General features: G+C 41.3%; 1 protein-coding gene across 1 annotated transcript in view; it reads right to left on the bottom strand.

The window, feature by feature from the left end:
- Window positions 1-13,141, bottom strand: part of LOC131951928 (protocadherin-11 X-linked-like) — a 67,639-nt gene extending 54,498 nt beyond the window's left edge. Inside the window, exons 1-2 of the mRNA XM_059314380.1 lie at window positions 12,116-13,141; window positions 2,941-4,783 (exon numbers count right to left, since the gene is read on the bottom strand). Of these exons, the coding sequence (XP_059170363.1) occupies window positions 2,941-4,783; window positions 12,116-13,020 (2,748 nt within the window). The 5' untranslated portion in view covers window positions 13,021-13,141. The remainder of the gene's footprint in view (window positions 1-2,940; window positions 4,784-12,115) is intronic.
- Window positions 13,142-15,348: the final 2,207 nt, after the last annotated feature.

Below are 15,348 nucleotides of genomic sequence, written 5' to 3'. Positions count from 1 at the left end.
GCCAACACGCGGCGTATTACACGCCGCTATTTAGTTTTATTTTCTACTTTTCATTAATTCATAATTGGTGAATTCGACAGTACCAATGCTGTCACTGAAAATATTTGCTTTAAAACACTAAAACCCTCCTCCCCCCCCCCAGTGAAAGCAGCCTCCTCTTAGTTACCTCCCCTAAGTTTAAAATAGTTTCAAACTAAATTATCTGCCCCTAATAGGCGTCACTAAACCCGGCTCTACGATTGTAAATATTTAGCGTGAACCACAGCTCACCAGACCATGTGGGGGTGAGGGTTGTTGCGATATGCTTAGAGAGGAAGAGAGGGGACTGCTAGGCGCGCTTACAGCTTGGTGTTTTCTAACGACTCCAAGAAGAGAAATATATATATATATATATATATATAGATATATAAAGAAACTTTAACAAAATGTTTAAATGTCCGTTGGCGGCTTGTTTTATATTAAAATAATATTTCAACATTCTATAAATGGCAGATAATCAGTGCAGCAATGCTAAAAGTTTTATGTTTTTCTTCTCGTTGAACTTAAGTTAGACATAAAACAAAAACACAAATAAATTAAAGGACGCATAAACAGCAATACAAAAAATCCATGAAATAATTATATCTCGAGTTTAGTGGAGACACCCGGGTCTCCCCGGCTGCATGATAAACCGACAGCTGGGCTGGAAGCTATAGGGGAAATTGCTTGCATGTCTAAACTAGGCTTTCACGTCAATCAAGCAAATTATTCTTACATAAAAAAAATAAACATACATACATACAAGACGCGGGTTGTACAGATTCCTACACAGCGCGAATTCAAAGGACGAACGACGTTCACAAAGGGGGCGGTATTGTGTGAGTGACGCGGACAATATAGAAGTGCTCATCAGCTAATGAGAAGCGCCTTAGTGCGGGGGCTTTGTGTGTGGGGGGATTTGTGTGGGGATGAGGTGGATTTACAGCATGTGGGAGACGTTTGTTTAGTTGTAATAAGCTTAGATGAAAGGGGATGTTCTTTTTTTTTAAGAAGAGAATGTTAGGGTTAAAGCGAGATGAAAGGTATAGAATAGGACGGGATTATGCGGCTAGTTATATAAAGACAGTAGATGTTGCTTTCTTGACTGCCAGTTTGTCATTGTTAACCTGTCGTGAGGAGAGGGGGGATGGGGTGGAATAATGGATTAATTAATTAATTAAATATAAAGCTGTTTTTATTCGATTCTCTGACATTGTCTTATGAAGACATTGTGTGGTTAGCATAAGAAAACTATGCTTTCTTGACTTCAAGTATGACGCGATCAGTTTTTGAGTGCCGAGGGCTAAATTCTACAAGGAAGAAGTGTACGTCAAATACTCATCAGAAACTCTTTGTAAATCATCAAGTTGGTGATGATATAAAAACAAAGATGTTTGTTTAAACCCTCGATGTTTGAAAACAAATCGCCAGTGCTTCTAATAACACTAGCATTCCCCCTATCGCTGTCAAAATACCATGTAAAGACCGATGCTCAGCAAGAGCAGGTGAAGTAGAGTTTATATATATTTGACGAATACATTATAAATAGTTTATGATCAGTCTAAGGCCCTGCCGTGTCGATTTTCCCCAACTCGTGTCAGGTACTCATCAGAGCTGGCTATGCTCAGAACTAGTTCGTTTATTTTAATATTCGCTAAAGATAATAAGTATTACGTTTCACTTTGGATTCAGCAAAAAGTTCAGATTCCAGCTCAACTCTAGATGTGCGAGTTAATGTTCACGCATTTTGTTGCACTCTTAATCCATTTAACACTAATCCCTTAGTTAAAAATTAAACCTGAACTGGATAATCCCTTAAAGAGATTATACAAGCGAACGCGACACTAATGTTATAAGGCTGGACAAAAACAAATGAAATAGGTAGTCACCTTATATATTACGGGGATTAAAATTAACACCACTTCCTCTTATGGTAAATTTTACGCAACATAAACGTACGTGGTTTGGTAGATCTATATTAAACTTCACTAAACTGAAAGTTTAACATGTTAAACGTCACTAAACTACAAAGTTCAACATATTTAACGTCACTTAACAACAAAGTTCAACATTTTTAACGTCACTAAACTACAAAGTTTAACATGCCTAAGTTCACTAAACTAAATAGTTCAACATGACAAACTTCACTAAACTTCCTACACCAACCCCCTATGAATTCCAACCTCTAATATTAGATTACGATAATTCCCCCCCCCCCTCCCCTACACATTGATCCCGTGGCTATAAATAACCGGCCCTAGTCCCTGGTCACGATACCCCAAAGAGCCAGAGAGTAGTCGACTGCATGCGCGCGCACACCATGCGCGAGTTAGACTATTCTAATATCTCGATTAACTCCTCGCCTGGAGAGTCAAACTCGACGCGACTAAAATATATTACTTTTTGACATTTTGACTATTTATGGTGCCAAAATCGAGGGAGTGAAATGGCGAATGTAAATTGGGTGGGGGAGAGGTGGTGGATTAGGTTAAAACTTTGACATTGTCGTGCTGTAGCATTGAGACCCGGACTTGCATGAAATGCTGGTTTTGACTAGCTTTAGAAGTAAGTTGGATCAAAATGTCAGGAAAGATTGTCATATATGTCAAAGAATGCCACTTTTGCTAGCATGTTTTCTTTTAATCCACATCGTGATTAAGTTTGGCCGTAATCCTAATTAATAATCATAACGAAATTTAGTTCTTTAATAGTACAGGTAATTTTTTAAAAAGTAACCTCTAGGATGTATTAGTTATGAAAAAAGTTTAAAATATATTTAGTGCCAGCCCATGTTTGATTACAGATTAACAAGCTTACCCGGACGTTAGTTCGAAGTTGTTTAAATACTTGTTGGCACCGGAAGTACCCCAGACTACCTGGTACCGCCAGGTACTCGAGGAAGGTGAACAAAAGCCCACGTACCTTTTGTTCCGGCTCCAGCTCCCTGTACTGGTCGGCCAGCTTCAGTTTGAACATGATGATGTCGTCACTGGCGTCGTACGTCACATCCCCTGACGTCACTACCGGTCCGTTCGGTCTCTTCGCCTCGTCGTACCGTCTCCAAGGTCCTTCGTCGCTCGACGCGTCCTCTTCCGGGGTCGGTGACCTTTTCTTGACCTCCATGGGAAGACCTCCCGTGTATTTCGGGCGTCTGTCTCTGCGGTCTTTCTTTAAGAATCTCAGCACGATAAGAAAGACGACGACGGCGACGAAGACGGTGGCGCCGATGAGGATAGCGACGATGATGATCTGCTCGCTGTATCCGAAACCAACAGCGGCGGCGGTTGCGTTGCCCTGGGTGACGATGATGGTGAGGAGAGTTTGGGCGGACAACGGAGGTACGCCGTTATCGCGGACAAACAGTTCGATATTATACGTCCCTTTGTCTTTAGCGAATAGGTTTTTGACTGTAAATAGTCGCCCGGTTCTAGGATCGATATCGAAAACGTCTCGCCCACCGTTCACGAGCGTGTAGGTCAAGGCCGCGTTAGGCCCCAGGTCTAAATCCGTGGCTTTGACGTTGGCTATCGTGGTGTTGTATCGCGTGTCGATGGTCATAAAGATAGTTTTGTTGTTGGGTCGCGGGAAGTCGAACACCGGTTTATGGTCGTTGTCGTCCGTGACTCGGATCCTGATGTGGAGAATGTTGGTCAGCGGGTTGCTGCCGTAGTCGCGTGCCAGCACGTTGATGTCGTAGATGTCGCGCGTTTCCCGGTCAAAGGTCGTCAAGGCCAGGACTTCACCGGAAGTCTCGTTTAAGCTAAAGAGGACCGTCGCCTCGTTGTCGGTGAGAAGTTGATAACCGACTTTCCCAGAGTCCCCTTCGTCGGGGTCGACGGCTTGGATGTGCCCAACGACGGATCCGTAGGGTTGGTTTTCCCGGATGGACATAAAAAACCCGGTCGGGACTTGCGGGATGTTGTCGTTTTTATCGATGACGTCGATGATGACGCGGACGGTGGAGGATAAACTCGGGTTGCCGTCGTCCATGGCAACGATGCTGAAGTCAAGCTCGTGAAACAGCTCGTGGTCCAGCATTTGTTTGGTGCGCAGCTCGCCCGTGGTCAGGTTGATGTGGATGTATGACGACACCAGCGACGTGACGTTGCCTAGCCTGTACGTGACCTTGCCGTTCTGACCAAGGTCAAGGTCTTCTGCCTCAGCCTGGAGAATAAAACTGCTTTGAGAGTTCTCGGAGATGTTTGCTCTGTATAAAGACTTGAGAAATCTTGGAGGGTTGTCGTTCGCGTCTTCTAGAATGACAGAAAACGCTACGGTTGTCGTCATAGGGGGCGTGCCCCCGTCCATGCACGTGATCCTGACGTCATAAAACGGAACAAGCTCCCTGTCCAGGTTGTTGTACACCGTGACCTTGTACTCGGCTTCCTGTAACCTCTGAAGGCCGAACGTGTCGTCCTGGAGGTGACAGCTGACCTCGCCGTTCTCCCCCGAGTCGGCGTCCTCCACGATGAAGTGCGCCACGACGTAGCCGGGCGGGGAGTTCTCCATGATCCGCGACACCCGGGTCCCGGATAACGTCGTCATGCGGATGGCCGGAGCGTTGTTGATGGAGTCGACGATGTGGATGTTAACCATCGCCTGCGCCGTCTGCGGCTTGGCGCCGTTGTCCACCGCCTCCACCACCAGCCGCATCGTCTCCCCCTGCAGTGACGTCAGCTCGCGCATCGTGACGATGTTTCCGGATTCCGCGATGACGCGGAACGTGTTGAAGGCCTCTTCCGACTGTCGGATGCCTAAACGATACCTGAGGATGATAAAATAAATTGAAATTGTAGTAGGGGTTGGGGTGGTGATTTTTAGCTCTTTTTGACGTTTATTGAGAATCTTCTAAAATATAACAGAAAATATAAGGAAAATGAAGCATCGAGTACGGAGAGACCGAGAAAGAGTTGATATATGGCGTTCTCTATATAGCCCTGGTGAAAGATTATATTTTACTAAGCCTGGTTTGTGAGATAGAAAGACGGGGGATGGCGTGAGAGAAAGATAAATAGGAAAGAAGAAGCAAAATGGAGGAGACAAAGAGAGAGAGAGAGAGAGAGAGAAGAGGGGTGGGGGGAAAGAGAGAAAAACACGAACCGAAAAAATGTTTCTTAATGAACCCGATAATTACGCGTGGCCTAGATGCAATTTTTTCCCCTAGAAAAAAAAAATCCATCCTAAATTTCCCAGGATGCTCTGCTAGCCATCTTTAGCACTGTGGTTGTCTCGAAGAGCGTGGAAGTGGGGTGTGATATACATAAAATATGCTTCAAGTTGTGGGCAGTACACGTCTGGTTCGTTTTACCCGACGTCCCTAGCGTGGAGTGCCGGCTGGAGTGTAGACTTGTCATTTATATGTGACATGTATGTCAAACAGGTAAAGTAAAGTTTCCCTTTCAAACCTGACGGTCTATGGGGCAAATGAAGTAGAGTTCACTTGATTCTGTGACCTCGGCATATGAAGAGATAGTGTGGTCAGCACTATGCCCAGCCGCCTTTACTTTCCTCGAGACTAACTGGTTAGCAGTCCAGCTCTGATGGGTACCTCAACTCTGATGTCAAACATGTAGCTTTCTCATGATATTTCCAACCAGTAAATATATTTCGAGTTCGGATCCCGGGCCCGAGTCCATAGGACGTCCCTGAGCCAACCCAGCTCTAAAGGGTACCCAACTCACTTAATTATAGGTTATAGAAACAGGTGAATTCTACTTTACCTGACTCATAGACTGTCAGGTTCGATACGGTACTTTTTACTGTATTATAGTATACACTCACAACTAGCATATAAAACCTATACCTTACACAAATATATGATCTGCGTTCTACATCCAAAACCAACATATCATATCCTACATTTAAAATAGTACTTTCTTGCTTTAATTTTTATGTCAAACAAGTGACCTTATCAAATGATATTTGTTTTGTTAACAAGTACCTTGTTGTAGCACTATGACCTGCCTATACCGCTGAGTGTTTTAACTTTATGAATAGCACTATGACCCTGTCGTACGTTAAGCGTTTTAACGTTATGAAACATAATATTAATGCTCATATGACAGTCAGGGTATCTATAGTGTAACCGTACTAATATAATTTTTCTCTCAACGTATTAGCAAAATAAGCATAGTTTTAAACTAACGCTAGATATAGATTTTTTTTTTTTAAATTTACAAACCGACAGGTTATTAAAACAAATGTCGATATTTTGTAAAATGTCAAGTAAGGCGAATTATATACAAAATGGAAAAGACAGAATTTTCTAGAAGAATTAAGAAAAGTATATGAATACAACAAATCCACTCCGTCCCACTTGACATTGCTATATACGTCCATCAACAATCACACTATGACGTGAGATAAAATATATTCCAGATTTAGTTTATGATGTAGGTATTTATAGTTCTATCCAAGAAACATTTTTCTAAAGTTGACCTACATGTTAAAAACGTAATTCTTTGAAATATGTAACGAAAGCTGACCTAGATATTAAAAGATTAAAATGTCTTGCAAAAGACATTGTCCTACAATTAGGTCAAAAAGATGTTAAACAATTTAATTTTTTTTTAAAACAAGCTACAAATACAAAAACAACAAAATATGGTAGTTATAAGGAAAGAATTATTTGTGTTTAAAATAAAGTATTTCAGTGACTTTTACGTGCAACTTGTGCTGGGGTTTTCATCGTGGCAACGACCGCAGTAAAGGCCGACAACTCACGCAAATAACACAGCACAAGGGAGATAGCTAACACCACCAAAGGGAAGCCATTCAAGCACCAATGAGTGAGAGAAAGTGGCCGTGGAAATCGCGCAGGCGAGTGAGGAGGAGCAGAAATGAATACCTAAACTTTAGTGACCCAAATAACGCTGGTCGCACTTGCCCGCCCCACCCCCTCACTGGCCCGCCCCACCCCTCGACTCACGTCGGTACAGTACCGATGTCTCCGTAAGGGTGAAGGCCAAAATTTGAAAAAAAAAATACCCCGTCCCTAGATATCAGAAATCAATCCCGTGGATGAATCGCAGACTTAAATCTCATTGGAATGTGGGAGTAGGACTTGGGTCTTATGGGAGACAGATTTTGTCTGGCTATCTGTTACATCAGTGTGTAGCTGTGTGTAAGGGGGTTGGGGAGGGGGGGGGGGAGACAGATTTTGTCTGGCTGTCTGTTACATCACAGTAGTGTGTAGCTGTGTGTAAGGGGGGGGGTTGGGGGAGACAGATTTTGTCTGGCTATCTGTTACATCAGTGTGTAGCTGTGTGTAAGGGGGGGGTTGGGGGGAGACAGATTTTGTCTGGCTATCTTTTACATCACAGTAGTGTGTAGCTGTGTGTAAGGGGGGGTTGGGGGGAGACAGATTTTGTCTGGCTATCTTTTACATCACAGTAGTGTGTAGCTGTGTGTAAGGGGGGGGGGGGTTGGGGGAGACAGATTTTGTCTGGCTATCTTTTACATCACAGTAGTGTGTAGCTGTGTGTAAGGGGGGGGGGGTTGGGGGAGACAGATTTTGTCTGGCTATCTTTTACATCACAGTAGTGTGTAGCTGTGTGTAAGGGGGGGGTTGGGGGGAGACAGATTTTGTCTGGCTATCTTTTACATCACAGTAGTGTGTAGCTGTGTGTAAGGGGGGGGGGGTTGGGGGAGACAGATTTTGTCTGGCTATCTTTTACATCACAGTAGTGTGTAGCTGTGTGTAAGGGGGGGGGGGGGGTTGGGGGAGACAGATTTTGTCTGGCTATCTTTTACATCAGTGGGTAGCTGTGTGTAAGGGGGGGGGGGTTGGGGGAGACAGATTTTGTCTGGCTATCTTTTACATCACAGTAGTGTGTAGCTGTGTGTGTGTGGGGGGGGGGGGGTTGGGGGAGACAGATTTTGTCTGGCTATCTTTTACATCACAGTAGTGTGTAGCTGTGTGTAAGGGGGGGGGGTTGGGGGAGACAGATTTTGTCTGGATATCTTTTACATCACAGTAGTGTGTAGCTGTGTGTAAGGGGGGGGGGGGGTTGGGGGAGACAGATTTTGTCTGGCTATCTGTTACATCACAGTAGTGTGTAGCTGTGTGTAAGGGGGTTGGGGGTTGGGGGAGACAGATTTTGTCTGGCTATCTTTTACATCAGTGGGTAGCTGTGTGTAAGGGGGGGGTTGGGGGGAGACAGATTTTGTCTGGATATCTTTTACATCAGTGTGTAGCTGTGTGTAGGGGGGGGTGTGGGGGGGGGGGAGACAGATTTTGTCTGGATATCTTTTACATCAGTGTGTAGCTGTGTGTAGGGGGGGGTGGGGGGGGGGGGGAGACATATTTTGTCTGGCTATCTTTTACATCACGGTAGTGTGTAGCTGTGTGTAAGGGGGTGGGGGAGTGGGGGGGGTGGGGGTGGAGACAGATTTTGTCTAGCTATCTTTTACATTGCGGTAGTGTGTAGCTGTGTGTAAGGGGGTTGGGGAGGGGGGTGGGGAGACTTTTCTCTTAAGGTATCGTAAGCTAGTGAGTGGATTTTCACATTTCCTTTGGTTTTCAATGGTGTTTTTTTGGTGTTGTCCGGATGATAATTGAACAACACTTTGTATGTAATGTATATTCTTCATTATATATTGTATAAACCAAACACCACACATACAAACACAAAGCAAAAAACCCGACAAAAACGCTATTATTAAAATGTCTCGATTATTAAGAAAACCACATTAATTTTAAATATCACAAAATCTTTCAATACCGCTAAACCAAATCAACAAAAATCACTAAAAATAAAAATCTTTCAACAAGAAACCGAAATCACACAAACCCACCAAAATCACTAAACTACCAAACCCACAACTACCCACAATGTTACAGATACCACCAAAATCCCCACTGTCACAAAAAAGGCTACAACTACAAACAAGCACCACCAACACCACTATCAAACTTCATCACAACCACACTGTTAAAAAACAACAGCAGCAAAAACCACTTCTCTACCAAATGCTGGGCCAAACTAACTTTAAAAAAAAAAAAAAAAACCCAGAGGCACAAAAAAGTTTGAAAATGTCAAGTTAATAATAGATGAGCATTGTAAGAAAGGATCCATATGACGTCATAATCGATCCAGGCTTTCAGTCTATGAAGATTTTGTTTAGGTAATATTTTTTTAAAAAATGTACTTTATAAACATATTAACTTACTAGACGTCCGTGCAATTTCCTTAAACATTTCAGAAATTTTCCAGTATTGAGATTTAAATAAAATGTGATGTATTTCAAACGTAAAGTAATTCGTTTGACATAATATTATTTACAATCAAAACCTTCTAAAATTTTTGCCATTTTCGATCTCGTATTCCCCCATTCAAACGGCGATTGATTCAATCAGATCGATGTATTCAATGTATGAGCGAAGCCAGCAAAGCAAACGATATCGTGCTAGCGCCGGTACAGAAAGATTTATCTAATCGTTACGCGGTAGTTCAGCTTCAATCGTCACGCAAGCTGATTGTCACACGATTGGGCATCGATTAGTCTTGAAAAGTTTCACCGGAACAGCATATTCTCGTGAATGTTTTAGATAAGGATATTATCGTGATTTCTTAACAGAAGCATCATCGTTACCCGTTCGTTACCAAGACACAATGGGTAGAGGTAGTAGAGTTCATCTTTTTCAATGACCTCGACATACATCGGGATAGTGTGGTCAGCGCTACCCCCAGCTGCGTTCGTTTCTCTAATTTGAGTTTCCCCAATGTGAGTTAGGTACTCACCAGAGCTAGATAGAATTTGGGACGTCCTACAACACGGATTCGAACTCGCGACTTTCAGGTTAGCAATCGTACGTTCTACCATCCGACCACGCCTTCCCAATCTATACACTACACCAATATATGGTCAGCGTTTGAGGCCAGCTTATATATTCTACAACCACAACCAACCTAACCTTATATACAGCTTACTTCTTCATAATCGTACACATACTGATTAGTAATCCCCACCGAAATCAATTAAGCAAATCATAAAAATCAAGCTTACCATCCACGCAGAGATGTCCAATAATTAGTCATTCTAATGAAGACCGAAATCAATTAAGCAAATCATAAAAATCAAGCTTACCATCCACGCAGAGATGTCCAATAATTAGTCATTCTAATGAAGATAATCGTGCAACATGTCCTACAGGTTATATTCATGGCTATAAACGTTCAGAAAACTCGCATGCAGCGTATACTTTTAATGATGTAATTATATTTTGATTGTGATTTGTTTTAAAAAATTGGACTTGATTTTATTAAATTTCTAGGTAAGGTGACCAAATTCCTTCTCTCTCCACTAACACACTTTTCCATGTTCTTCGTACTTTGGGCGACTCCAGTCAAGTCAACTCTGCTTCATCTATGCTGAGACCAAGTCTTGTAGGGAAGGTACTAACTGACAAGTGTTTGTAAGGACTGGAGCTTACTAACAAGTCTTAACAGGGAATGATACTATTTGACAAGTCTTGTAGGGAATGGTACTAACAGAAATCTTTATAGGGAATGATACAAAATTACAATGCTTTGTAGGAAATGATACTAATTGACGTCTTGTGGGGAATAATACTAATTGACAAGTCTATGTAAGGAATGATACTAATTGACAAGTCTATTTAGGGAATGATACTAGTTGACAGGTCTTGTATGGAATGGTATTAATTGATAAGTCTTTGTAGGGAATGGTAGTAAAACGGATAAGTTTTTGTAGGGGCTGAAGCTAGTCAGCAAGTTTTTGTAGTGACTGAAGTTAGCCGGCAAGTCATAGCGAGGAACGTAGCCATAGATTGACATCACCCCAAACCTCGGATAGGGTTGCAACAATTCAAATCACATTGGAAACCCGATCAAGGGCAGACAATTTGGCTAAAGTGAATAGAGCCAGGAGCTAATGGCCCTTCATAGAGTCAACACCCTACCCTGAGCGGCTTGCGATATTTTATCTTAAGGAAATCAAAGAATAAAGGAAATGGAAAAAGCGACGAAATGAGTGGGGGAGTGGGGGGGGGGGGTGGAAAGTATTTGGGATTTTGTCGGGAGATTTGTTTAATGATTGTGTTAGTATTTAGGGTTTACTGATTTAAGGGTGTAAGAAATGATACAATATTTCTTATTTATTTTTATAAAAGAAATTTTAATAATTGAAAATATTTTATTCTATTTGTCTTAACTTTTTCTATTACGACTTGTAGATGAACATGAAAGCTTAGTTTTTAAAAGTATATACTTGATTCACCCCAAGTAGAAACATAATTTGCAGTGTAATTAAAGTAAACAACCACCACACATGAAAATCTCGTAGAAAGAACCGGATAAATTACTGATGATGGAGATATCAGGAAAAGAAGATGGGGTTGAATATGGCACAGCCTACGCAAACTGCCAACAAGTATCATCAGGCAGATATTAAGGGGGAACCATCAAGGTAAGATCAGAAGATGTCGACCAGGAAATATCTGGAGACGCGACTCGGGGCTGAGACTTTAAAGATGGACTACACTAGAGTCAAATAATAAATGCCACAGGACATGGAATTCTTAATATCATTGGTTGGCGGCCCATACTTCAGCAGGGTGAAGGGCAGGGTATGAATGTTAATGGCAGTTCAGCTGAAGCTCGCTTCAAGAGTGCAAGGTAAATAAACATAGCACTGTTGTTTCAATTGACAAAACGGTTATATTTTTAAAACGCGTAATACTGAGGCAACGTTACAATAAATTTAGTGCTAATACGATAAAGTTATTTAACTAGAGCTGGTACATGATAACGTTCGTGTCCCGCACAGTAAAATTTCCATGCTACGTCATAAGTAGATTACGAATAATAATTCTAATACTGGGGATATTAGCTTATTTCTAGGTTTTGATGAACTATTTCTTTTTTTTTTCGGACGATATTAAAGCCACATAGCTCTTTGGAAGATAAGATAAAAGGGGTTTCAACTTTTATCTATTTTGCTAGTCGTTAGTGAGTCGTTCCTAAGTTAGAATTTTAGTGACAGGTTGTTTTGGCTTTATAATTTGGCAAAATGATATTGCTAATTAATCAGGTTAATTAGTTAAATGAGCTGGCAACACCATTGATCAACTCACCTGATGCGTCCATTTTGACCCACGTCATCATCCGTTGCCGTGAGCGTCATGACCCTTGACCCCACGGGCGCCACCTCGTCCACTGAGACGTCATACACCTGCTGGGAGAACCTGGGGGCGTTGTCGTTGACGTCATTCAGCGTGACGTTGATGGTCAATTCACCGGACCGTCTGGGGGAGCCGCCGTCAAGGGCGACGACCTTGAGAAAATAGAAAGGTCGAGATTCGCGGTCCAGAAGGGATTTGACAAAAAGCTGTGGGATGAGGCTGTCGTCGAGGTTTCTCGAGACTTTCAACTCGAAGGTCTCGCTGGGTGGTCGGAGCGTGTAGGATTGGATTGTGTTGTTGAGGATGTCGATATCCACGGCGGGGGAGATTTGGATTGAGGTGAACTCGGCCGCGTCCTCGTCGATGGTCACGGTGACCGTGGACATGGGGAACAAAGGTGAGTTGTCGTTGATGTCTTTAACGTAGACGAAGATTTTGAACGTGTAGAACTGCTGGCCGGATTCCGTTTGCGCCGCCACGTGAAGGGTGAGCTTGCACGTGCTTTCGTAGTGGCATAAAGTCTCGCGGTCGATGCGGGCGGCGGTGCGGAGGACGCCGCTGGTGTTGAGGATGGTGAAGAGGCTGGTGTCGGAGTTCGGGTAGAGGAGCAGCCGGAAGCGGAGCATCTGGAAGTCCTCGTTGCTCAGCAGGTGGGAGATGTTGGAGTCCTGTCCCACGTGACCGACGATCGTGTGCACGGGCACTTCCTCTTCGATGGCGTACACAAGGTCAAACGACTGACCTTGACCTACGTGTATAAAAACCATGAAAATCAGAACGTATGTAAATTTTAACGACGTCAGTGATGGAATGGGCGCCATGTTTAAAAAGTCCATATACGGAAAGAAACCGATCATTCTGTTTGTTTTAAAAAAAAGAAAAATTAATCCGATCTTAAAAAACAAGAAATTGGTTTGAGAAAGATGAGATTCATTGATCCACAATCTCTAGACATGACTCATTAGCACAAAGTTTAAAACTCTGTCCCGGGATGTGGCGGTACTGTCAGACAAACTGGTGGCGGAATTCTTTTTTTTACACAGCAGACGTCATTGATCAACGGGGAGGTAACTGCAAGAGTGACGTCGTCTGCCAACCCGTTTAGAAAACGCCTATAGGGCTGACACCTCTTCCGTCTGCTAGGGGTTGGCTGTTCTGTAGAAGAAGAAATAAAAAAAATGTAAAAAAAAATATCGATGTGTATACAAGTAATCAAAGAACAGCAAAGGGTGAGTTTTTACATGATGGGTGGGGCAAGCAGAGTGACAGGCAATGACCGGTAGTGACGTCACTTAACGTCTGGTCGTAGGGTGAAAAAAAATGTATAAGAGAGAGAAAAAAAATGGATTTCATTACTTAAAAAGATTAAGAACAGGCTGTCTTGTCTGCGGGAAAACAGCAGGGCTGTCCAAGACAACATTGGAAAGCTCGCGGAGTCCTTTTCGTTTTCGTTTATTCTAGATCGATTATCTGTCAGAGAAAGGTTTTAGGTGTAAGCAGAGGCGGCGCTAGTCTTTAAATGAAGGGGTGCAAAAGATTATATATATATATATATATATATATATATATATATATATATATATATATATATATATATATATATATATATATATATATATATGCAACACATACACACATACGTAGACACAAATGCTACATATATGGGTCTAGAGAATTAACTCCGGTCATTTCTCCGATATTATTGCTCTTCAGATAAATTACATATCTGTTAATGAAACCAATGATAATTAACCCCCTCCCCCTTCGTTTCTTGAAAATACATACTGTACATAAGAACGTGATAAACGCGTCGTTTCTAATTGTAAAGGATAACTTTACATAGCATTTATATATTGTTAAATAAAAATACTTCCAAATTGTATGTTTACAAGGTTGTATGTGCTAGACAGCCAACGTTCGCTATCTAGACCCGCCCCTGAGTACAGGAAAATAAAACTTGTTTTGGTTAGTCTAAATGTCATGTGATCCGGTGTCGTAAAAGAGAAACCGAAAGTACTAAAATTATGTCTCATTCATTCTTGTTACTTTCGACAGCTTCTCAGGCGGAAGGCGATAAAACAGGGGAAGCTAACTCGTATAGTTCACCGGAAGTGCTTGGTTTCGTGGTTCTAGAACAACATTATGAAACAGGCGAGGTTCTCTTTTGTGTAGTCTGTTGGTGTTGTTTTATTTCAGTGTTTGAATAAGAGACGTGTTTTGTTTTAATGTTTCCTTTATTTTAATGTTTGAATGAGAAATATCTATAAAGCAAGTAGTTTATTTCAAAGATTTGATGGGAAGTATTTTGAATAAGAAACGTGCATCGTTTATGTTATTAGGTGTAAAAAAAATCTTAATACATAACCTTTTTTTGTCAAACATTAGTTAAAAGAGGAACTAAGTCAGTTAAATTTTGAAAACACTTTTTATTATTAGAATAGATGTTGTAGAAATGCATACGACTGTTTGCGTTTATGGGCGTTTTCTTTATTAGGTTTCTTGAAATATTTTTTTAATCTTTTAACAACGTTCAATATATATATATATATATATATATATATATATATATATATATATATATATATATATATATATACACTTGCTTTTCTTGTATAATGTCACATAAATGTTATATATCAAATTCGTCTACACAACTGATGAAAAAATGTTTGGTTCTCAAATTGATAAGCAGCTACACAGAATCTATAGCACTCACCACCTACGTCGTGTGTGATATAATTGTTTGATTTCGAATGGACTTTGAACTGAATAAAAATCAATCAAGTAAGTGTCCACCTTTTGCACTCTGTGGCCACAGGAAATAAAGTTCTACCAATTGAGAAACAATCATCATCATACATTTAATCACATTTGCTTTCTATCCAAGTGAGAAAAAAAACCGGTTACAAATCACTATAAAAAATACCCTCAGGGTCAAAGCTTATTAAAACCTTTCACTAAAAATAGACTGAAAAGTAGATAACTATTTATATATATTTTTTAAGGTAAGTTTTTTTTATCCTGATCAAAATATTGCTTCTCTCTGTTCATCCCACACAAATTGGTTGCTATTTTTTGCAGTTCTTTTTTTTATTTATTATCTATTTTTAATTTTCAATTCCATCTAAGTCATTCTTTTTTATTTACACAACTCGGTAAGTAGGGCGCAAAAATCAGCAAGGATC

Source organism: Physella acuta, unplaced genomic scaffold (assembly GCF_028476545.2).
Source record: "Physella acuta isolate Inbredline_101_S28 unplaced genomic scaffold, ASM2847654v3 ptg000838l, whole genome shotgun sequence".
Classification (NCBI taxonomy): Eukaryota; Metazoa; Mollusca; class Gastropoda; family Physidae; genus Physella; species Physella acuta.
Note: the sequence above shows the minus strand (reverse complement) of the source record. Positions and strands in the feature narration are given on the sequence as shown.